The sequence below is a fragment of the Centrocercus urophasianus genome, unplaced genomic scaffold, assembly GCF_019232065.1.
Source record: "Centrocercus urophasianus isolate 14NV4802_14NV808 unplaced genomic scaffold, USGS_Curo_1.0 seq_10, whole genome shotgun sequence".
Taxonomy (NCBI): Eukaryota; Metazoa; Chordata; class Aves; order Galliformes; family Phasianidae; genus Centrocercus; species Centrocercus urophasianus.
Genome location: NW_024884142.1, coordinates 77,257,132 through 77,281,537, shown reverse-complemented (window position 1 = coordinate 77,281,537; position 24,406 = coordinate 77,257,132). Strand labels below are relative to the sequence as shown.

At 39.6% G+C, this 24,406-nt stretch overlaps 1 protein-coding gene across 6 annotated transcripts in view; it reads left to right on the top strand.

Annotated features, from left to right (window-relative positions):
• Positions 1–23,898, top strand: part of SOCS5 (suppressor of cytokine signaling 5) — a 31,656-nt gene extending 7,758 nt beyond the window's left edge. For 2 of the 6 annotated variants that reach the window (XM_042821599.1, XM_042821609.1), the window contains exons 2-3: positions 13,341–13,430; positions 15,836–23,898. In XM_042821599.1, the coding sequence (XP_042677533.1) occupies positions 15,848–17,458 (1,611 nt within the window). In that variant the 5' untranslated portion in view covers positions 13,341–13,430; positions 15,836–15,847 and the 3' untranslated portion in view covers positions 17,459–23,898. The other 4 variants (XM_042821618.1, XM_042821636.1, XM_042821627.1 and 1 more) reach the window with 4 other exon arrangements.
• Positions 23,899–24,406: the final 508 nt, after the last annotated feature.

Genomic DNA, 24,406 nt, shown 5'->3' with positions numbered 1-24,406 from the left:
TTGCACTCAGAGTTGGTTATACACGTGGCTGATGACCAGTGCGCTGGGCACGGGTTCTGTTTTGCTATCAGTAGTTTGGTAGGACAGATACTGACTGTTTGATAGCTGAGCTGAGTAAGTGAGAGGCTTAGGGGCCTTGAGGTTCCTACCAGTGGAGTAATTTGTCTGAGAAAGTTGTCTTGTATTTAGATTAAGGTTTGGACTTAGTATGGCATGTGGATTTGGAAATCCCTTTGTTCTACTGCAGGCTATAAAAATGTAGCTAATTCAGGCAAAACTGTCTTTTTCTTGATTAAACTTGTTTTAGCTTTTTTCTTTTTTTGCAACTGGTTTTGATTGGGAATGTAAGAATGGGAAAAAAAATCTTTTTGACGTGATCCATATTTAACTGATATTTGGAAGTCTTCAGTGGCAGTGAGCTCCAGTGTCACTTCACAGCCCTGCTTCAGTAATACAACTGGCATACTTGGGGAAAAATATAAAATATAAAATAAAATAAAAATATAAAATAAAAATAAAAATATATTCTTGCTGGGTGTCATAGTTGACAACAGATTTGCTGAAGATTTGCTGTTATACTATTTTGTAAATGGCTTGTAAGAAATAAATGACTTCGAGTCCTAGTCCTGTAAGTTTTTGCTTATAGACTCAAAAATTGTGTTATGAAATCACATTTTATTTCAGCTATGCAAATAATTACTTAATTTTTCCTGGCTGGCTGTAGGAACAAAGGCTGTGAAAGATCCACACAGCCCGTGAATTAATTCTAGAATATTTTGAACTTTAGTCAAATGTGAATCAATTTTGTATCAGGATAAGCTCATCATCTCAATGCTAGAAAAGTGGCATACCAACAGTGTATCTATGCATAGTTCCAGGACTGTGTCATTCCTGTGTTTGCTTTAAAGCCTGTAATAAGGGGAAAGAATCCAGATTTGCCAGTTTCATAATTGACTGAGGCATGTATAATTTCACGTGCAGGTTTGTTAATGGGGCATCTGCAGTGACGTTTGGTTTCCACAAGAAATGCAGATGCACTGAGTGAATTCTCCCCCTCAGAATCACAGAATGGCCAGGGTTGGAAGGGACCTCAAAGATCGTGAATCTCCAACCCCCCCTGCCGCATGCAGGGCCACCAACCTCCATTCTAGCATTGAATGTGGAGGTTGGTGGTCCTACATGTTGCGTCCCAGATAGCAGCAAGTGAAGTGTGTCTGAAAAATGTGGAGAGAGGAGAGTGTTCTGTAAGGAGGTGAGATGTACAGCTGTGGTTTACAATTTGGTCATGTCTGTCAGATTTCATGAAAATATATTCCACGTTTTGAATTTTATGCTCTACAGGGCAAGTGTTTGGTTCAGCAGTGATGTACAATGAAGTAGTTCTGCCCTTTTTGTCATGCAGTACAAATGTAGGGGTTTACTTGTGGTCAGGGAACGCTTTCAATTTATTCCTGTAAATTTGCTGTTCCTATCTCATTTTCTGAGATCTCACAAATTTGACTCGGTTTCTGTTACTCACAGACATGCTTTTCTTTGTGCTGTGAAGTTAGAGCTTTGCAATTTAGTTTTGGCAAACTTGGTGAAGGTCAGTAATTACAGTTACTGTTTCCAGCAAGTTGAGTTTTTCCAGCAGTCCTTCGATGAAGAATGTGGCTGTGGATTAATGAAACAAAAATTGGAGTCAAAACCTTTTTCCTGCCAAAGTCAAACATTGGAGTAGGTGCTAGGAAAGGTTTCAAAGCTGTTGCCTCTCTCATTTGTAGATCTACTTTGAGCTGTCGCTCAAGGAAGTGTGAAACTGTTTTAATTTAGTGAGAAATGTATTAGGATATAGCTCATTTGTTAAAAAACAAACAGAAGTCGATAGCAATTTTGTGGAAGTTCTACAACTTCTAGAAGCAAGTAGATGTTAAAACCTTAATATGAAGTCTACAGCTGCTAAGCTTCCCTCCAGCAGTGGGGTTGGGCTGTCAGCTCTAAAGCACAGTGTGCTGTTTTCTTTCAGGTTATTCTGAATTTGGAGAAGGCAGTAAGTTAACAGTTGTTAAGAATATGCTTTAAGAATATGCTGACATCACAGATCACTAACTTAATGGAATTTCTTTTATTTGGCCTTGCTAGTTTGTGTGCGCGGCTCAGCATCCCAGAGGGGCTACAGGCGCACCATCCTACTCTGGGGCAGGATGGAACATCTCAGCTGTTGTATACTGTGCAGAAGTACTCAGCAGATGCCTCTGTTCTGAAGGATCTCTTATTTCTGCATTTTCATCAGTCACTGTAAGTTTTCCTAGTGCTCAGTGTGCACTTTTCCTAAAAACACCTGAGTGCTGATGTGACCGAAAGGTAAAATGCACGTGTAGCTGAATAACATTAGCCTTGGTCTTTGCTGTCAGAAGCCCTTGTGTCTTGCTTATGGCAGGAGTTATAATGGTGTTATAGAGACAGCCATATCAGCAAAGATTCTTGGTTTTGGTTTGTGCAGTGATGGAAGCCAGATCTGGAAAGGAATGGTAACTGTGTACCTCTCTGTTATAGCATTTCACAAAGTAGGCCTACCAATGTAGCACCCCTCGGGTTCAGCTCTGCTTAAAAGATTTGCAAAGCTCCTGATCCTCATCAGCTACTCATTTAGCCTTGCAGATGTATTCTACAGTCACTTTTGTTATTGATTTTAGAGTTGAACTATGCATTTAGCTCTTTCGTGGGAAGAGCTTGTGCTTCAGTATGAGAAGTTTGGGGAAATTCTGGCATGATCTCTCAGAGGTTATTAATAACTGATTTACCTGGTAAAATAAGGCTCCCTGATCCCACACCAAGCTTGTATCCTGTAGCATGGTTCTGAAGGCTATAGTGTGTGTATGTAACAGCTGATGAATCTCTCCCAAAAGGTATTAAGGATACCTTTGGGTTTCTCAGGGGACTCGTGCCTGAATCTTGGGATGAGGACCTCAGTGTAAGTAATCAAATGTAATCACTTACTACCTCTTTACAGAAGCCAGCCCCAAAGGTCAAAGAAATGCATGCAGAAAATTGCTAGTCAAAAGTATTTTCAAGTTATCCTGTATGTGCAGGACATGGGTAGAAAGGAACAAACTGTGTATTTGCACACATCAGCTATAAGTGGGGGTCTGTACCAGGAAGATGGAGGTGAGCCTCCTTGGTGAGGAGCAGCCACAATGAGAGCATCACAGTGTAAAGGAGGAGCTGGGTGGAAAATCAAGGTGTGGAGTCTGATGCTGAGCTGAAGCATGCAGCATATCAGCAGTAGCCAGTGGTAGTGATGCCTTGTTTGATCCCAGGGTGGCTGCAAGTAATGCCCTTCTCTAATACTGTGGTACTTCATATCACTTGAAATTGTCCCTGGTGGAAGTAGAGCAGTGGTAACTGAGGTGAAGAGTCAGTGGCCGTGGCTGTTCTGTGATTTCCATATGGTTTGAAGTTAAACAGGATGCCTGGGACTGCTTGGAGGAGGGTCAGAAGAGTGAAGAAAAACCTCTTCTGGTCCTTGTGTTTGCTTAGTGTTGAAATGAAGGTTTCTCATCTTCAGACTAAAAGGGGGCTTGTCTACTCTGCGTAGACATCTTCTGCACTGCTCATAGGATGGACTCTGTCAGTGTACAAGATGAGTGCCATTAGATTTTCAGATTGGTTATAGTGTCTCTGAGGAAGTTACAGTTATAGTGTCTCTGATAGGAAGTCTTAGAAATTTAAGAGATGCTGTATTTAGTTGTTTATAACTGCTCAGCTGCAGTCTTTTGGACTGAAATACTTCATGCTTTTTTTATTTTACCTTGGCTTTAGCTTTGTTTAAAACTTTCAGCTGTAATTCTTCATCTGTTTCCAGAAACAGAACTAGAGGAATTGTGCCTTTTTAAAATGGCATTCTTTTGTTTGAAATATTGTAGTGCACCTCTGAACTAGAGCAGTGTTTAAAACTTGTCAGTGGATGACCTCTGCAGAGATGTAATGTTTAAATTTTACATGAAAATCTGCCAAAACTGAGCCAAATCTTTTGTAAGTTTTCTATCTTGACATGCCAATGTTTCTGTATGGAATTCTGTGGAGACTGTCTGCAGTCTGTGTGCTCAGCAGGATTTTCCTCTCAAGTGCATCTTTAGGCTGCAGTGAGCTGTGCAGAGCCAGGGAGCTAAAACTGTAAGAAAGGAGTTCTTCCCCCAAGTCATATGAGGGGTGGGGATGTGGTAATGGCACAAAGCAAAGAGGAAAATCTCAGGACGGACCTAGTATGTGCCAGCTCCAGAATCAATCAGGAAATCAATCAGGACCCATTCCTCCTCCTCTTCTCCCATCAGCCCCTCATTTACTCCTTACAGCCATGGTTTCATCTTTATTTTATTTTATTCTATTCTAGCTGTGTTTTTTGTTTTTTTTTTTTTTAGTAATATCACTCTTATTGGAAAGAAGGCTTGAAGCTCATTGATTAGGCTGAATTTCTCTGCTGCTTTTTAGGTGGGTAGTTCATAGTTTGGGGCAAAACATCATTACTTGTTGATACCATCTGGCATAAAGTAGCCTTTTGTTTTTCAAGCAAAATCCTCATCTGTTATGTAGACACTTACAGTTGTCTGAAAACCTTCCATGAACATTACTGCTGTCCTTTCCTCTGGGCCAGAGGCAGAGCACACTGCCTCTTCACAGGAGGACAGTACCAAATTGGGCAAGAGTTTCTTTTTGACACTTCTTCAGTAGAGAAAAGCACAGATAGGCTTTGCTGAAGACTAGTTAGCAAAATTCTTAGGAAGATAAATGTTCATTTTTTTCAAATCATGGCTAATTTCACGTTACCTACAGGCTGGTTCTGTAAGCCTGTGTGCCGCCAGCAGCAGTGGTATCAGAAGTTTCCAAGCATCTGTACAATTCAAACGCTGGACACTGTTTTCATGTTTTTTCCCCTCCTTCGCTCCACCCGACTTGTAGACTCGTTGGCTGATCCAAGGCAGAAGAGTTGGGTATCAGTGTGAAATTCTCAAAGAGCTTTGATTTATTCAGACCTCTCAGCTTTAATGGCTTGGGAGGTGAGCTGAAGCTCTGCCTAATCAGAGGTTTTCCAGGAAACTTCCAGGCAGTAATGAGGAATGACAGTTTGCTGTTCTCATTCTGGTGATCACTGCGTGTTTGTGCTGTGACAACAGCTAAATGTAGGAAGTGCCACATCTGCCCTAATGATAAAGTGAAGAGACTTGTATCCTCTAAGCTAGGAATCAAATTATTTTTTATCATAGGCACTTAAGGATCATAGCTCCCTGAGGTCATTTATTGAGCAGGTTTTGATGAAACCATGACACCATTCTATTGAAAACTCTTCTGCGGGTTGTTTGGTGTTTTAAGTAACAGTTATATTGCTTATTTGAAAGAAACAGGAGTAGTTGCTGTATTTTAATGTTGCCAGCTTATCCTATTAAGAGTTGCATGATTACTGGATCTTCTGAAATGTATTTTTATGGATAAGTCTTGTGTCCTAGGGCTTCCTTTCATGTTTTTGCTCCAAAATTGTGACTTTCTTTCAATAAAACATATTTCCTAAGATAAGAATTTGATTTAGCAGTGAGGGATAAGGTTTCGCAGAATTGGCTAAAGCAGTATTAATAGCTCACTGCTGCTGGGAGAGTTGGTTCTTCTTTCTGCTCTTGGTTTGAGAGCCTGAAGCTTCTCTTGGCTTCATTATCACTTGCATCTTCTGGTTTCTTTTCCCGAGGTAACATTCTGTTTCTATCTAGCGAGATAATTTCAGTTGAAAATTGAGTACCTTTATGGTAGGTAGTAAAAACAGAGGTCGTGTGAATATTAGCACAGATACAAAGGCATGGGAGAGAAGCAGGCATCTCCTTTTTAACAGCAGTGAAATGGTGCTAGGTGAATTGCCATGGACAGTGACCCTTGGGATGTCCTGGCTGTATCTAAACTGTGAATGAGAAACAATCAAGAAAGGCCTGTACTCTTCTGTTTCTTTTGCGCAGAGGATAGTTTATCATTTCAAGCTGATATGGTAGAATAGCATCAGTCACCTCTTCGTGGTTTGTTTCTTTTGGTTGAGGGTTTGTGTGTTTTTTGTTTTTTCTTCATGGAAATGCTCGTGTCAAGTTCATCATCTGGTAGTCATTGTTTGATTTAGGTTTGCTCAGTTTGATGTAGTACTGCTAGCTCTTTCTGCATGAAATGCTTTCTCTTAAGCCATTCACGCAACTGAATCTCTGCTTTTATGAATCTGATTCAGGACAAAATAGGGTAAGTCTTATTAGTCTTCTCTTACAAAACTTTCATCCTATAGGGGATTACTCTGTTAAGTACGCCAATGCTTCTGTGCCAGAACAGGCATTTCATTCAGGTGGTTTTGATGTAGCTGATTGCATTATGTAAGGCCAAGAAGAAAGGTACAGCCACACTTTGACAAACATCATCACCTCTTTTGTATCTTATTATGAAATGAGGTCCAGCTCCTGAAAGATAACGCAGCAACATAATGATAAATCTTTAGTTAATGCCTCAGTTGTGATGGACTGAGGTAATAGATACTCTAGAGAGGAAAGAGATTGGCATTTCTTATCACTGATTATTCAGCCTCTGATGTATAAGTGATGGTCTTATGGTTTTGGCAGCATCAAGAGTTACTTATTTCTGAGTGCAAACTCAAATGTTGCCTTTGTGTAAAGGTGCAGAATACAGAAGGAGGGCAAGTGTTGCAAATTGTTTAATTTCTTGCCGTGCTATCAACTCAGAAACATTTTTCTTGTTGTTAGAGCAGTAATTGTAACATTAGTATCTTGTAATCTCATTCCATTGAGGTTTTTCCTTTTAAAGATTGCTGGTGGACTTGTGTATTTGTACTGTTTAACATCACGATTGGCTAAAGCAGTGGCACAACTGTTTATGCAGGGTGCTTGATTAAAAACTGTGCTCTCCACAGCTGTTGGGGTGGCTTTGTTCCAGTGGTACCCATGGTTTCAGACTTGCTGAAATGCTGGTTCCTATGGGTGCTGGTGTTGCAGTGTGAGCCTGTGTGCTCTGTGACAGAGGTCACCTGCACCCAGCGGCAAGGCACCTGCCCCTGGCAGTGAGAAAGCTGCAGAGAAGTTTTCTGCTGCTCAGGCTGCCTGTAGGCCAGGATGAAGTTGCCCGTGGATCACAGTGAAAGTATGAAACAGGCTAAGCCTCCTGGCAGCCTTCCAGCTGCTTCTGCTTTGCAGGGTTTGTATTCTTTTACCTACTCCTGCCCGCCTGGGAAGGCAGGTGCTTGCTGCCAATTAGCTCTGTCAGGGCAGAGCTCCTCCTGACACGTTTGACTGCTGACAGCAGCTGGAGGTAGGCCTAGGCAGGGGCTTAACTCCTAGCTTGCCAAATGCTCTGCAGGTTTTGTGGCACGGTTGCATTTTGATACACTTCTGTTTTATGAAAACAGGCTTTACACAGAAACTGATCTAAGATTGCCAGTGGCACCAGGGTTTACCTGTTAAACTTCTGGCATTAAAGAATGTGAACTGGGACTTGAATCATTGTGAAGGTCATTCTGTAGACAAGTGGGTGCTATCGGAGCTGCCCATCCCAGACCACCTTTCTGCCTGACAGCAGTGCATGGCCACAGCTAGACAGGGCACCACGCTGCTCCAGTGCTTTTCTCCCCCTAGCCTGAAACTTTATGTCTTCAGTACTGCAGTGGCACAATGGACCGATATACTGGTTATCTGTTTATATCAGAATACTATAAATTACAGCTAACGTGGTTCATATTCCTTAAGCCTGCCAAGTCATTTATGCTGCTGCAAAGAACAGCTCTTTGGTTGCAGATTTTTTGTTGAGCTTTCTTGTTGTCTGTTGCACGTGCATATAACATTGCTACTGTGGGATGCTTTCTCCTGTTAATGTTATCAGTGAATGAAAAAGACAGATACTGTCCATAAAGCCCAGGGTGTATGGACTTCTTGCGACACCAATGCCAAACTTACAAACTGAGCAATTGAGAGTGAAAAATTCTTTTTGAAGTGCATGTTGGCTCTGTTTAGTTTTCAGGATAACACTGATGTTTTCAGTTGCAGATCCAAAGATTTCATAGACTCAGCTTGTCACCCTTCACAGTTGTTAGGGCTGTAGAGGCATTTGAACTTCACTCATTGCACTCAAGTTTGAAAGGAGGGCAGCTTTCCTTAATAACTCATGTAAACAGAATGAGTATCAATACGGTTTTTCTGATGTAGTCACTGCTGTAGATACATCAGTGGAGATTGACTAGTAGGGCTTTGTTTTTAACAGCTTTTGAGGTGTCAGACAGGTTGTTAGCATTAGCTAATGTGGTCTTCTGCTGGGTAAAATGGCAAGGTAACATGGGATGTAGTTGGGTGCATGGAAAGGGCTGTAAGGAGGTTGGGAAAGGTACTGCAAAGAGGGAGAGGCATTAGGCAAGCTGTGGAAGTCTTGAAAATTGTAGGATAAAGTGATAAGAAGTAATACTGGTCAGTTTGAAAATGGATGTTTCTACTGTGCTAGTAAGGAATATGTATATGAGGCTGACCCATGCTTCCTTTTCAGCTGTGCTTCCTTTTTGCTTTATCGAGGCAGAACTATTAAAGTTGCTTTTCTGCAATGTGTTACGGAATGCCCTGATGTGACAAACAGCCATTAGATTGTTTTACAGCAATTGGAGACTTATTTGTATTTTAGAACCTGATAGAAAAGAATATGCTTTGTTAGTGTTCTTAAAAGTAGAAGGGATTTTTGTCCTGCTAGAGGAGAGCTCTGTAACTTTTTCTAAGAATACTTTTAATGGCTTTTGCAGAGGTCATGAAGAGGGCTGTTGTGCTTGACTCAGCTCTGACTGGAGCTATTTATTCTGCACACATTTAAAAACAAAGAAAAAAAAAAAGAAAACAACACAGAAAAACCCAAATATGTTGGCAGCTTATGATCGAGGAGGCTTAAATATAGCAGTAAAGAAGGCATCATTTTGGTAGGTCACCTCGAGTTCTCTGCCATAGCGGATAGCTTCCTTAGCTAACTTAATGCTTTCTCTTCTTTTTCTATGAAGGTGGCATTATGCTCAGTTGCGTGCTTATGGTGTGTTGGGGTGATTTAAGGGAAAATGCTTGCATGTGAAGTTGCTTGTGTGGGTTTACATACTATTCAGATGGCCACTCTTTGTAACACCTTAACAATTAATTTGAGGATGTCTTAACCTGGAATTCAGGCACACCACTGCCTTGAAGTTCCAGAGCTTCTCTGCCTTAGATATCTGTTGGTATGCAGTGTTCTCAGTAGATCTGTGCAGTATTACTTCTTTATTAATATCTGAAACTTATGCTTGCGGTGTGCAGCTCTCTGATCCTTACGTAATTAGAAATGCTAGCTTTGTTCATCACAGTTGTATCGTTATCTGCTAGTCTTGTATAATTAAAAAAGTAGTTCAGAAACAAGTATCTCTATTTTGGTACAGCGTTGTTCGTGTTCTGCTCTTCATTCATGCTTTTCTCTTTTAGGGATTTTAAGTTTTGTGAAAAGAAAGGAAATAGATGGCAGCTGAATGATATTTTATAATCTAAACATGTGTAGCTCTGACACTTTCTTGAGTCCCAAAACCTAGCAAGGGGGTGGAAGGGCTTGTCCCACAGAAAATACCTTGGGGTGGTATTTCTGAAGTAGCCAAGGGATTGCTTAGAAAGAAACTGGCAGAACATCAGCTGTGCAAGCTAAGTACGTGTTTCACTCATTGTGAATTTGTATTGAGAAGGAGGTCATTTCTTACTTTCAATTTGAACAATGACAAATGCCATTATTTTTCTTTGACTTGACAGTCTGCCAGCCTTGGGACTTGTAGCTTTCACTGTTTTAGCAGGGTGCATCGAGCTGACTCAGCATTTTATTTTTGAAATGAATGTTTTCAGTGGCTGAATTTTCAACCTCAGCATTCAAAGAAGTATCCCAAATACAGTCCTAATCTCCCTTTGCAGCCAGAAAACCATTTCTGAATAACATACAGGCTTCAGCTGAAATTACTCTTCAAAGTAGCCATCTCAGGTCTTAATGTTGTGAGCAGAGTATGCCAGTGCTGATGTGCAAGGAAGCAGTATTGCCCTGTCTGGCTTATTACTCATCCGCTCCTCTCTTGTGCTAACACAAATATTTATAAAGTCATAAACAAGATGTAGCAAAAGATTGAGACTCTGATAGCTAATTTTAGTCAGGATCGGTTCCACAGGCTGATTCATCCCACATGGTGTGCAGGCTGTGTCCTGCACCAGGTCCAGCACAGGTGGCCGGGAAGTTTTCAGAGCCTGCCAGGAGAAATGGTAGGATTTTGCCCCAGTTAAACTTTCATGAAAACTTGAGGCACTTGGCTGTTTTACTGTGTCTGTTAAAATATATAAGGTATATGGATATTATATTTTAATACATATAACAACCGTCTCTTCTTTCCAGCTCTCCAGATTGGTTCTTCAGGCTATCTGTTGCGGCTGTATTTTTGTGTCTGTGTGTAGAAAAATGTTCGGCTCCACTTCAGCTAACTTATTCTGTTTTGTTTTTTTTTTTTTTTTTAAGAAACGTCATTTCTAGTATTACAGCAGTAATTCATTATTATTGGAATGAGTATTGAAAAGGAGAAAATCGCTTTGTAACCCTTGTAACTCTGTACCTTCCTCAGGTGGGTTCCCTCAAATGGTGGGTGTTGGCCAGTGTTACTGCAGCTGAGTGAGCTGAGGAGTGATGTGAGCAGCGTTGTTACTGCAGCTGGTGTTTAGCAACGTGCAACGGCAGCATTAACCTCTTCAGCAAGAGTGCCTTAATGAAGGAAAATATCTTCATTAATGGAGTCTCTCGTTACTGCTAAGTGAATCACTTTGAAGTAGGGGACAGTTCAGACAGTAGCTGTTGCCTCTCTCCATTCCTTTTACTTCTCCCTCTGTGGGCCTAGGTGGTGTGCTGCAGTGTTGCTGAGCATGCTGGGCAGTGTGCTCTCACAGTGCTGGTGCTAGCAGTGAGCTGAACAGCATGCAGAGAGAGGACTCTGATTTCTCCCCTTCTTCCTTCGTGTTATGGATTGTTTTGACTTTGTATCATTGCCTTTCAGTGTTTTGAAGCTGTCATAGAGGGAAAATGCTGAGCTAAAGATTTTTGTAGGCACTTGTTTTGGAAATAGGCATGCCATGTTTTTAATGTGTTCTACCTACAGAGTTACAGCCTTGGGTAGATGGTGTAGTTCAGGGTTTGTTGGTGGGTTTTTTTGTTTTGTTTTGTTTTTTTGAATGTAACTTAATGTATCATCTAGTTTTCAAGAAAAGTAACATCAAGATGGATGCAAGTATGTTAGCTCTATATTAGGAAGTGTTCCTATTAGGAAGTCATGAGCGGAAAGCTGTAGCAAGGTGCTGTGATGCTTCTGGAAAGAATGGTGCTTCTGGAAAGAATGGTCAGAGCACATCTCTGGCATAAATTTTGGGTAATTTAGGCTCAGCTTAGGGTAGGTAGAAATTATTTTTAGTTGGAAAGAGGTTTTGGAAACTCTAGTATAAATTTTTCTGGGAAAATCTGCAAAGTGCTCTGCGAAATCCATACTGTGGATTTTGATAAGATGGAGTTTATATTTTGTTCAGGCTAAAATAATATTTTCCAAATCTGATTTTCTCGGACAGCACTCTGTTGGGATACTGGGATGGTTTTAGGGCCAGTTTATTTAGAAGTAATTTGTATTTTGTGGACCTTGGTGCTGCACAAGAGGTCTGTGAAACCACAAGTTTGCTGCACATTGATTCACATTGGTTTGCAATCACTAAATGGAATATAAAATACTTCACGAATGACTCAAGTTTTATACGAATGCAAGATGTCTTAACTGAGATGGTTGTCTGAGTTCAGGAAACTGTTTTCCAATAGCAAAGAATGGTTCCTGAAGCAAGCAGCCCGTGGTGGAAGCAGCAGGCAGCTGGTGGAGCAGGCTGTCACTGCCTGCTCCTGTGGTGTGACAGCAGAGCCCTGACTGCTCACGTTTCTGAGCTCAGCTGAGGTATAAGAATGGCACTAAATCTTAAAATAAGAAGTTAAGCATGAAATTTCAAGATAACCTTCTGTGTTCTTTTTAGGTTTTTAATGAATGGAAAAGGTTAGTGTGCAGTGCAGCAGCATAACTGGCTTTGTCTGGAACCTACAGTACTCTTTTGTGTCTTGTGTATTGTAGACCTGCTAGGAATGTAATGGATGAGGGGAGGAAAATAAACATTAACGCTGCGAAAGAATTTCACATCTGCCTATGACTTAGTTTTGTGCTTGCAATTCTGTTGTTCCCTGGGAAGTTTGTTTTTATGGAATCTTTAGTAGTATAGTAGTATAGCATAGTTTTAAAAGCATTTCATCATTATTAGTGCTTCCACAGGTGAATCAAAGCGAATAAAGTTTAGTACTTGTCTGTCATTACTCTGGAGTTTCTGCCTAGGAATGATAACTTCTGATATCCATGTACTACGCTTCTTATTCCAGTAAATATCCATCATATCCAAGTACCCTGTTTCTGATCTGTGTCTATTAGCTATTAGTGTAGCTTCTCACTGTTTCCTGTTAACTGGAAGCACCGCTGTAGGCTTGGTTCTAATGTGAAGAAGCAGGTTGTCTCCTGTTCCTGCTAGAGTTGACGGTGGCGTGAGCACACTGTACTAAAATCCCATCATACCTCTTGGATTTCTGAAAAACAATAGGTCGTTATTTTAGGGAAGTGCTGACCTATTCTTTCACTAAAGAACTTGTCTTGCATTCCACTCTCCCATTTTTAGAATCGTGGTTCATTTTTCTCTTGGTTCACAATCATGTAACATCCTTGTGGCAAGTACAGCAGTTGCTTACCTGGAAAAGTAATATTAGAAAAGCGTATATTTTTAGCTGCCTTTTGATGTGATGTAGCAGCTGAAAACAAGGAGGGGAGGCAGTATGAGGTGATCTGACAGCACTGCCAGTCACGACTTGGGAACCGCCGCTTTGGGCTTGGAACTGAAATGTGGGGAAACCATTTTTACAAGCCTGAGTGTGCCCACTGTGCCTGGCACTTGAGTGATCCAGATGCTGTGACACTGCTCTTATTTCTTAAAGCTTCATTTGAGGATCTTCTAGATTCTGTTTGACAGATGTGTTCAATGGGTGAGAAAGTTTTATGAAACCTTTCTCTTATGTTAAAAGCATAAGAATATATATATATATGTATTTATATTTATATATATATAAGCAGGTAGTTCTCTACCCCATGTGAAGTGTAATTAGTGAAATATCCCACTGATACTGTTAGCAGATTGTAACTATCAAAGTGCAAAGTTACTCTTAACAAGAAAAAATACTGTGTTTTCTTTTTCTAGTAATCATGTCTACAATTCAGAGAAGGAATCTAGCAAGTTCATGCTGAGGTATATTCTCAAGTCAAGATACAGCGGCTCATGTTTTTTTGGGTAAGAAGGATGCCTGCATGCTTTTAACTATGACAAAAAGTAATTAAACTTTAAAACTTTCAGAAAGTATTTTGTCAAGCCAACATGGTGGTGGTTTTGTGTTTGGTTGGTTTTAATTGGGTTTTGCAGACTTTCGGGCAAGCCTAGAGGATTTCTAACCCACCTAACAGCATAAACACACTTTGGTATAATAGTGCAAAGGAAGAGGAATTGCAAGCAATTTTCAAATAGAATACATTGCTGAACAGTGCTGAACGGTTGCAGTGACTGGTCAGAAAAGCAGTTCTGATTTACTGTCACAAAAATTTCAGTTTCTAGTCTGATTTCCAAAGGGAATTGAGGTAATGCATTGTCTCTTCCTTTTCACATCCCAAGATCTTAAAATTTGTTTCTTGGTTTCAGCTGAATAACGACAGTCGGGTAGTAGATGTCACAGGGATAAATTTATGTATCTTGCTGACTTGGAAGAGGAAGAAATGGAGAACGTGAAAGAACAGTGGGTAGAACTTAACCTTACATATACTGTGTTGACAAGCTGGCACATCAAATGTACGCTTCCTCGTAAGTGTGGACAATCTGTGACACTCTACCAGCAGCTATTATTGGCTGTGGTGGCATGACACCTGGTTGAGTGGTTCCTACAAATCTACATGATCTGTAATTACTTCTTTTGCTCTTAAGACTCCCTCAGTCTACCAACTTGGTCCAAACAACTCCCAGAAAGATTAATGTAGAATTTTTGAATCAGCAAGACATCTTTTGCTCATGTGCTCACATTCATTCACTTCTAACGCATGCTGAGAACTCTGGAGTGCCTTCTATGTGTAAGGCTTCCTATTTTTGCAAGTTTTCTCCATCTGAAAGTGTTCTACTTTAAAAAGTGTCTTCCTTCTTAGTGACTGCTTAATGTAATTGAGATTATCATTAGCACAGTGTTCTAGGTAACTTGTGCCAAAAGTCCCCAGATATGGTTAAGATCTGGTTATTTTTTCCCTGCTCCTCCCTGAGTCCGTGCTAGATTCTTGAAGTTTACTTTATGTAGTTGGGTGTAGATGCCTCACTTAGTGCTTTTGGTGAAGTACTTGAGCAAGAGGTGGGGGATAAGTTTTTGTTCCTTTTGTTTTCCATTCACATATCAGTTAGGAGGAATTTTGAATTAATTATCTAATCACGAATCTCTTGTAAACTGTACTTCCATCTCCTCCTCAATCTCAGTAAATTCTGCCACAGTAATAAGTGCTCAGCTGCATTTTAGGAACTTCTAGACTGCATTGCAGGGCTATTGCTTACTTGTCTATCATCTGCCTTACTTCATGAAATTTAATCACTGCTTTAGATTTCTTTCTAACTCTTAACAGGGAAGAACTGCAACAACAGAGGAGTGTTGCTTCAGAATAATCCGTATCTGTAGAACAGAGCAGCTTTCACTAAGAGTTAAATAAGGTGACATATTTTGGTCCTTTAAGTTTAGCACTTCTCTCAGAGCTTAATTAGATCTAATTTAGCTTGGCATTGCCTGAATTTTTGGTACAGTATTAGCCTATTTCTCTGTGTCCTAGGGCAGTCTTGTGATTTTTGGCAGTTTTGTTCCAATTATCAAACTTGGTTTCTGAAGAAGTGGTTGCAGACTACACACTATTAATGTTTCTCTTTTTACTTCACGTTTCACTGTCACTGTGGTTTTGCTGCAGAGCTGGTTTCTTTTTAAGAGCCCTTGCTAAAGATAGAAAAGTTCCCTGGGCTCTTTCATTCTTTCACGGCTTAAGTAATAAAGCCAGACAGTTTTTAAATGTTTTGTATCTATAGCTTTACTAATGTATCAGGCACTACAGAATTCTAAGTTCTGCTGATATCTTACTGCTTTTGGTTCTTTTTTTTTTCAAGAGCTTTCAATTCTGGATGGTATATCTTGATGCTTGCAGTATGCTTGTTGGCTTTTGCTAACTGTCTTCATTGTTGACAGTTACCTGAATTTTTTTTTTTTTTAATTTATTTTTTTTGTCAGAATTTTATTGCTACTTACTATAAGCTTATATGGGAGTTGTACATTACATGTGACACTTAAAGTGAAGAGGCATTTAAAACTGCTTATTTCCTGTCTATCAGGTACAAATCTGCAGTTTTACCTACATTTTTTTAATAAAGCAATAGAAACATAAATGGGCCTGCTTATAAATTCTATGTTTGTGATTTCCCAAACACTTTTTTTTCTTGGTTATTCTTCTGTGTTGCAAGATGATGTGCTGCATGTCAGTGCTATTCAACTATGGAACGCTGAGGACACTTTTTCAACTATATTGTGTTCAGTTAGCAAAGTTATTTTTGTAACTTGGTGGATAAATGAGTGTTTATTCTCCTTTTTTAAACTGCATTTATTTTAATATTTCTTTCCCTCTTGAACTTAGATAACATAATCCATGGATAAAGTGGGAAAGATGTGGAACAATTTCAAATACAGGTGCCAGAATCTCTTCAGTCATGAAGGTGGAAGCCAAAATGAAAACGTAGTCGTTAACTCCGGTAGTTGCTCATCTGCTAAAGACAGAGCTGTCCAGATAACCGGTTTGGCTCAACAGCGACCCAGCAGCCCTCTGAGAGAAAACACTGCTTTGCAGTTAGGTTTGAGTCCTTCAAAGAACTCCATCAGGCGGAACCAAAACTGTGTCACAGAAATTCCTCAGATTGTTGAAATAAGTATTGAGAAAGAGAATGACTCATGTGTCACCACGGGAGCTAGACTTGCTCGAAGGGACTCTTATTCTCGTCATGCTCCTTGGGGTGGGAAGAAGAAACATTCCTGCTCTACCAAAACCCAGAGCTCTTTGGATACCGAAAAAAGATTTGGTAGAACGCGAAGTGGTTTGCAGAGGAGAGAGAGGAGGTATGGAGTGAGTTCTGTACATGATATGGATGCAGTGTCAAACAGGACAGTAGGCAGCCGTTCTCTGCGACAGCGTCTACAGGATACTGTTGGACTGTGTTTTCCCGTGCGAACTTACAGCAAGCAGTCCAAACCTCTGTTTTCTAACAAAAGAAAGATCCATCTCTCTGAACTAATGCTTGAGAAATGCCCTTTTCCTGCAGGCTCAGATCTGGCTCAGAAGTGGCATCTGATTAAACAGCACACAGCTCCCGTCAGTCCGCACTCAACATTTTTTGATACATTTGATCCTTCCTTGGTTTCCACAGAAGACGAAGAAGACAGGCTGAGAGAGAGACGTAGACTCAGTATTGAAGAAGGGGTTGATCCCCCTCCCAATGCCCAAATACATACCTTTGAAGCTACAGCACAGGTTAATCCGTTATATAAACTGGGACCAAAGCTAGCCCCCGGTATGACTGAGCTGACCGGGGACAAAAATGCAACTCCTCCAGGAAGCTGTGACTCTGAAGAGGACACGACAACACTTTGTCTACAGTCGCGCAGGCAAAAGCAGCGCCAGATGTCTGGAGAGAGCCACGGCCATATCAGCAAGCAGGGGGCTTGGAAGGTGCACACTCAGATCGATTACATCCATTGCCTCGTGCCAGACTTGCTTCAGATCACAGGTAACCCGTGTTACTGGGGTGTAATGGACCGTTACGAAGCAGAAGCACTTCTGGAGGGTAAACCCGAAGGCACTTTTTTGCTCAGGGATTCTGCACAAGAGGACTACCTCTTCTCTGTGAGCTTCCGTCGTTACAACCGATCGCTGCATGCACGCATTGAGCAGTGGAATCACAACTTCAGTTTTGATGCCCACGATCCCTGTGTGTTTCACTCCTCCACCGTTACAGGGCTTCTGGAACACTACAAAGACCCGAGCTCTTGCATGTTCTTTGAACCCTTGCTAACTGTATCTCTGAACAGGACTTTCCCCTTTAGTCTGCAGTATATCTGCCGGGCAGTAATCTGCAGGTGCACTACGTACGATGGGATTGATGACCTTCCATTACCTTCAATGTTGCAAGACTTTTTAAAGGAGTATCACTATAAACAGAAAGTCAGGGTGCGATGGCTGGAGCGGGAACCTATAAAAACAAAGTGAAAGGAAATCAGAGTCTCCAGTAAGCTTACAGAATATGCTTTTCCTTGTGTGTTACAGTTTAACTGCAGCGAACGCACCAACAACGTCTAGCTTTTTTGCAATATCCTATTGAAGCTGAGTGTTAGTATCCTGTCAGATGCTGCCTGCTGTTAATCAAACGAAGTTGTGATGCCTCTTGGAAACAATAAGCAGACAATTCTGCACGTTTTTCATTAAGGCCTAGTGAAAGTATTTTTGCTAATTCCTAAATATTTTGTTTTTATAGCTGTAGTAATTGGATGAAGAAACTATGAGGCATTTTCCATGGAGCATTCGTGTAATGCTAATGAAGAAAGACTATATTGGAGGAGCATTTTTGCTCATATTTAAAGTATTTTTTTAAAATATTGTCTTTAAATATTTCCACTATTCAAAGTACTAATTGAGCTCACAGTTAAGTTTCTGAACAGTAGCAAATAAGAGTATTCTGTTTTTATCAGGAGTGGTTCACAGGAAGCAGGGCTAACCTGCAGTCCATTAAGAGTTAATGGGCTTTTTTGGATGCTAGCAGATGAATCATGCTTTTCTCAGTGTATAGGGTTTCCTAATGATTAAGACTTGAATATGCCTGCTCAGTACTGTAATTCTGTTTTAAACACTTGGAGATTTAAGTGGCATTGTTAGCAAAAGTAATTCTGTCTTGGACAGTTGCATACCTTCCAGCGTGAGTTACTGATTCAGTGGCAGGACGCAGAATTGGGTTATAGCCATGAAATGAAAGTTCTTGTATTTTTTTAAAGCCTAACTACTTGTAATTTACAATGGAAGGTAATAGTGAAGAGAAAATGTTTGTTTGTTTTTTTATTTAAAGTTGTCTGATATTTTTATGGAGAAAATTACAATTGGTTGAATTATAATCAGAATACAAAATCTGACATGTCTGAAATGTCAGATTTCAAAGGTACTGTTACACTTTATTTGTAAATAACTTTCAATTTGCGCTTTTTAAAATGTTTTAAAGTAATATGCACTGATAATAGTTTCAACAGATTACTTGGAAACAAAATTCTAAGTTCTGTTTGCTTATTTAATTGGAGATGGAACTTCATGTGGTTCTGTCTCAGACATTTTTGCACTAAAATTTTGTTGGAATGCCCTGTCCCCTGTTCAGTGTTTTGTACCAATTATGAATGCTCCCTAGTTTCTTTACCAGCTGCTACAGTATGTTACTACTTACTTCTCTCTGGCAGTGACCTGTGCGAGGTAGGGAACATTTTGGCTGCAAGTACAATAAACATTATTCTTGTATGCTACACTAACCCTTCTATTGATGTATTTTTCTGCTTGCTGTGCCTTGTTCTGGCTTTTTGTGCTAATAAAGTACAGTATGTTCAGTGTTATACTTGTATATCTGCTGTGTTTTTATATATTCACGTAACTTGTAGCAGTTAACTGAATTTTTATTAGGCTTTCTTAGTGTAGGTAATGCACAAATACTGTGCAGCTGAGTATTGGTCAGCACACCGTATTCTGGGGTTTTGTAATGTTGTGTATCAGAAACCTGACAGTGTACAGCATTGAATGTTTCTGTAGTCACTGCAAAATAATGAACTTGTCTGCAGGCATCCAGCATTTTGAAGATTTTGTAAAGTATCAATGTTAAGCAAAAAATACTCTTAAAACATTATTGATCCCCTGTAATAGTTGCTGAATGTGTTTTAGCCTGTTACGTAGCTAACTGCTTAGCTTAATATTTTGATACTCCCCAATGAGGAAGGAATGATTATTCCTGTAAATTGACAGTACAGCAGCGGCATTTGTTCACTTTTAGACTATTTTAATAAATAGATGTACACGCAAACTGGCCAAATGTCCTGTTTTTACCAAAGAATACTGTCAATTTATGATGGGGTGTTTTGTAGTGAAAAACTGCGAGTGGAGAGGTGCAATTTCTGGTCTATCAAACATTTAACCTGAGCTACGATAAACCAAAGTATTTGACAACTTCATCTGAACTTAAGCAATGTATACATTTGTATTGGTGGAGCTTGAAACTTTTACGTCAAGGGTGTCATCATTTTGTTTCTTGAATACGTGATGTATCTGAAGAAGAATGATTTAAATAATTTTGTAATGACTGGAACAGCACTACATAGAAGCTTATACTGAAAGGGGTTGATTTGAAGCACCCAGAAAGCACTTTAAAATGTGTTTATATGCTCGTGGAAAATCTGTGATCTGGTTATACATTCTTTGTAGTAGGTTATCTTCTTTCGTATGCGTTAAGACTTCAGCTGTTACGGTGAAACTTTGTATGTAAATACCAAGTTTATGTAAGTATGTGTACAAATGTGCTAATGGTCACTTCAGTTTTAAATTGTGTGTGTCCTTGGATATGCAGCTCCTGGTTTAAAACTACTCTAGACATAGAAAGAGGAAAAAATTCACCAGCATGAAAGTGCACCTAAGTGTCCCTTCATTGTATCGTTCTCACTGTTCCCTTGATCAGATCTGAATTCCAGATGAGTTTACTTTAAATCTTGCTTTTAGTGGTAGCAGCACACAGTTTAACCTGCAACCAAGTTTCGTCCCAACGTAAGGACCTGTCTTTTGTTTACAACAGTTGCAGTATTGCTAGTCATAAACTGGCTGATGACATCCTAGCTTTGACGTTGTCAGTGTGGTCAGGAATACACATTCATTTAAGATTTTTGTGTAGTAAATATTTAGAGGAAAAAAAAATTAAAGAACAACTCAAACCTTGACCTCACAAGATTTGTATTTGTGTAAATGGTCTTTATGGAGAGGATTTATTGCTCCCTTGAGAGTGACAGACACAAGAATGATTCTATATATTTCTCTACAACTGTTTTAAAGCTTTGCTTCACTGAAATATACAGAATAACTTGCTAGTGTACCTATGTTAAAAATTATGTAAACGTAATTTAAAAGTATAATAGACTTGAGTGTTGGCTGCTCACGTTGCAGAATATTTTTCTAATTGATGATTTCAGTTCTAAAATCACTGAAACGTTGGTATGTTGAGAATGCAAGTACTTGACTGCTTTGAGGACTCTAGTTTAACTTTGGCATTCTGGTTTTGTGTAGAATCTGTTGTAAATGCCCTCATCAAAATATGTGTGCAAACAACTGTTTTTTTTTTTTTTCTTACTGTAGGATTCAATGTAATAAGGTATGCTTGCATGATTCTAATCTAATCTGCTTACGTGACAGGTATTTAATAATCATGTGAAGTATTCATTGGAGGTGACTCTTATCTCTGCAGAAAGGGCTATAGATAGGATTTACTCAGTGAAATTATTTTGCAAAAACCTTGCAAAGAGATTTTGCCATTGTTTAAAAGAGCAGGTGCTATGAGGGAACTCAGATCTTTGAATACTTAGCACAACTTGGTGGTTTTGTTACATATAAATATGTGCATCATAAGACATTAGGAAGTCAGCAGCAGTTCTACTTTACCAAAAGATGGAAATTGTGGTAATCAGAATTTCCATTTTAGGTTAACCCAACATTGGAAAATTATTGAGTAAGTTATTGTTGCTATTGAAATGAGTGTGTGTGGGAGGTTGCTCTATTACTGGGTCATTGTAGAAGACCATTTCAGTTATTAAAAAAAAAAAAAAAGTTGGGCATTAAATCTAAATCTTTTTTAGAAGTCTTTTCATATCCCCATGGAACTGGAGAAATGTAGTCTATTGACAATAGCTGAGGGTCTTTGGTTATTGGTTTTGGATCAGTTTTGTTAAGGACGTAGGCAGTTGAGGTCCAAATAATTTTCTTGTCAGAATGAAACTTCTCTTAAGAAAATAAATTGCAAAGCCATCTTCTGACATTTATGTATTTAAATTTTTGTGTTTGATGACTTTGTGCTTACGAAGGGGTAGTCTTTATCTTAGAAACATACAGTCTTTGAAGGATCTGTGTGTGTATCTAGTATTTCTTCTATACTAGACTTCATACCGACAGTCATTTATATTGCAAAGTCTATATTTAAGATTCTGCATCATTTGGAAGCAAGCAAAGATTCTGCATTTCATTAGTATAAAACCTGTTTGCTTTAGTCTCCATATGCAAGCCAGGCTTCTACAAAATATTTGCAGAATGCCTTGGAGCCTATATTTGCTGTGAAATTGCATGCAAGACTGAAACTGTAAAGTCAAGAGGTGCTGAGTACTGTACAGAGATGAATGCAGGCAGCGTGCATCTTCTTCTCAAAGATAACTTGAAATACAGTGTTTAATAGAAACATACTAGCTGATTTTTCTGTTAGTCTTTCTAAAATCATTGTCTGTCTCATTTTAAAAACAATTCACATTTAAAGTAATGAAAGTACTTCTAACTCTTATTTTCCTAAAGTATTTTTGTGAGATTACTTGTGTGCCAAATCTTGGTCTACACAAATCTACATTGCCCGTAGATAATGTATGTGTGTGTCAGTAAGATGCCTCCAAGCACATGTGCATTGGTGGTCTTTATTGAAGCTTCCCAAAGTACATTGATATGGTGAGCATTAATATATTGGAATTTTAAGAAATCTCTTTGACTTCCTGCCTGCATCACATACGCTCCAAATAGAGAAAGGCTGTGTTCTTTTTGTCTTCACCTGTAATTGCATGTTATGGCCAATGGCTTGGTCTGTGTTTGCTGCTGTTGCCACACTACCACTATAAGCAGTTTTCTACAGACCGTGGCTGAAGGAGATTTTTTTTGTTCATAATTGCTTTTCTAAAAAAAAATAAATAGGAAGGATAGAAATTGCTTGGCTTTTAAAGTGCTAACTCTTCCAAAACACGTTGTAACACAGCTGCTCTCCCTTTTCACAGTGACATGAAGAATCATTTAGCTTGACCGTTGGTTGCACCTGCCAAATGCGCTTGACTTAAGATGTCTGTATTTTGTGCAGCTTTATTATTTTCCATTAAAAATACTACTGATGATAACTTTGAGGAGGAAATAGCTTGATGTCTTAACATTAAGATGCTTAAAGCGAATGTTGTACAGTGAGGTAATGATCTGTTGAGGATTCTTTTTTAAGAGTAGTTACCTCTTTTGCTATGTCTTAAGACTTAAAAAGAAGTTGTCTCTTGATGTTAAGTTTAGAGAATGGAAATAAACCTGTTCTTTCCCTTAATTTGCTTGCATGTTGCCATACTGATTCAAATCTGGTATTTCAATGAAGCATTGCCGTTTTTCTTATTTTTATACAATATTCCGTTTTCAGAAGTTGTATATGAATGGGACATCAGTGCAATGAAGTGTCTGTACATTCATTGTTACCCAGGTAACTATTGTATATATACACTCTTCAAGCTGAAGAAATGTTCACTTTGTAAATTCGCATTAAAACTCCACCTGTTAATCAGATAGGTTTCTTGGGGCCAACACAATGCGTTTATGAGCTGAAGCTCCTGGTGCTTGACCTTTTTTTTTCCCCCCCATCTTTGGTAGAAAGGAAAAAATACATACTTGTGTATTTATGATGTAGGTTATGTGGCAGATTGACTCGTTAAGCACACAGCTACACGGACAAGCAGAGACATACCTGAACTTGCTTCTGTGGAATAAAGCAAGCTCTGATTTCCCAGCAGGAGTTACAGCATGGTGGCATGCTGGCAAAGAGGAAGCAGAATTAGGTTTTGCTCTTAAAACTTTGGAGAAGCCGTTCAGTTGCACACTGTGTGCTTCTTGTCTGATACGGTATGTTATTACAGTCCTGAGAATTTTAATAGCTTTTGAAAGGTGCAAAAGTTCTTGACTGCTTTTTCTTGACTTGTTACTTCTTGCTGTCATACTGTAGCTTTGAAAAAGCATGGTGAGAGAAATTTATTAAAAATTAGTATGTGTAGTCACTAACTGTATAAGCACTGCTTTGTAATATCGTTATGCAGATGTCAAATTCTTACGTGATTATATTTAAACTGTTTTGGGAGAATGAATAATAACACTGTGGACACAAAAGAATTCAGATTGCACTATAAACTTTCTTACCAGAAGCCTTCATTCTTACAAAACTATGCGATCCCTGCACAGGAAACTGTAGCTTTGGTGTTTCAGTTGTTGGTAGGTGTCCAGAAGAGCGGCACCCAGACAGTCCCTGGACCCATTCCCGACATTCCAGCTGAAGGGGCCCTGGCAGGCCGGCAGGGCACTCGAGGAGTTGGCTCTTGAGCGTGCCAGCAGCACTCGGCTGCTGTGTGCCGTGATGGCACTCGCCCGGTGCCGTCTCCGGGTGCGATAGTGCTGCTCTGGGTCACACGGGCTTAGGTGGTTCTTGACCCTCTGCAGCTTCCATGTGTCTCCATGCCGCCCAACTTGTCTTTGTTAACCGGTTGCCAAACTGTCTTGCATCTTAATAGTGAGAAAATAATGTGATCTATAGCTATCCGATTGGTGTATTAAGTAATAGATGCCTCTGTCTTAATAAATGGGGTATAAACTACCGTATTGTTTTCCTTCTATATTTGTTTGGGAGCAAGAAGTGGGTGTAATGAGTTTATTTGCAGCATATTTTAAAATAGATGCTTCTGCATATATTTAGTTACTGTACGTGTCAAAGGGATAAGTAGCTGGTAGATCAAAATTATCAACTCATGTTGATACTCAGTCTGCTTCTGTTGCATCTCAAATAATTGAGCAAAGAGATCGAGAACAATAATTATCCTCTTCAGAAGTTTTATCACATTCAGAGATCTCAGCAAGGGCTTAATTTCGTGGATTTTCACTCAGATTTCAAGATCTTCCCACCCCCCTTAGTTATGGACTTATGTGCACTGGGGACATGCGTGTGCATAGAACCTCACTGGCACAGACAGGACTAGTCCAAGCTATTTTCTGCCAACTGGAAGAGCTGCTTTTCTACCTGATGCTGAGAACAGTGCAAAATTCTCCTCATGCAGAATAGTAACTGGGCAGAGCAAAGGCAGGACGATGTTCTGTGGAAGTGTTCTC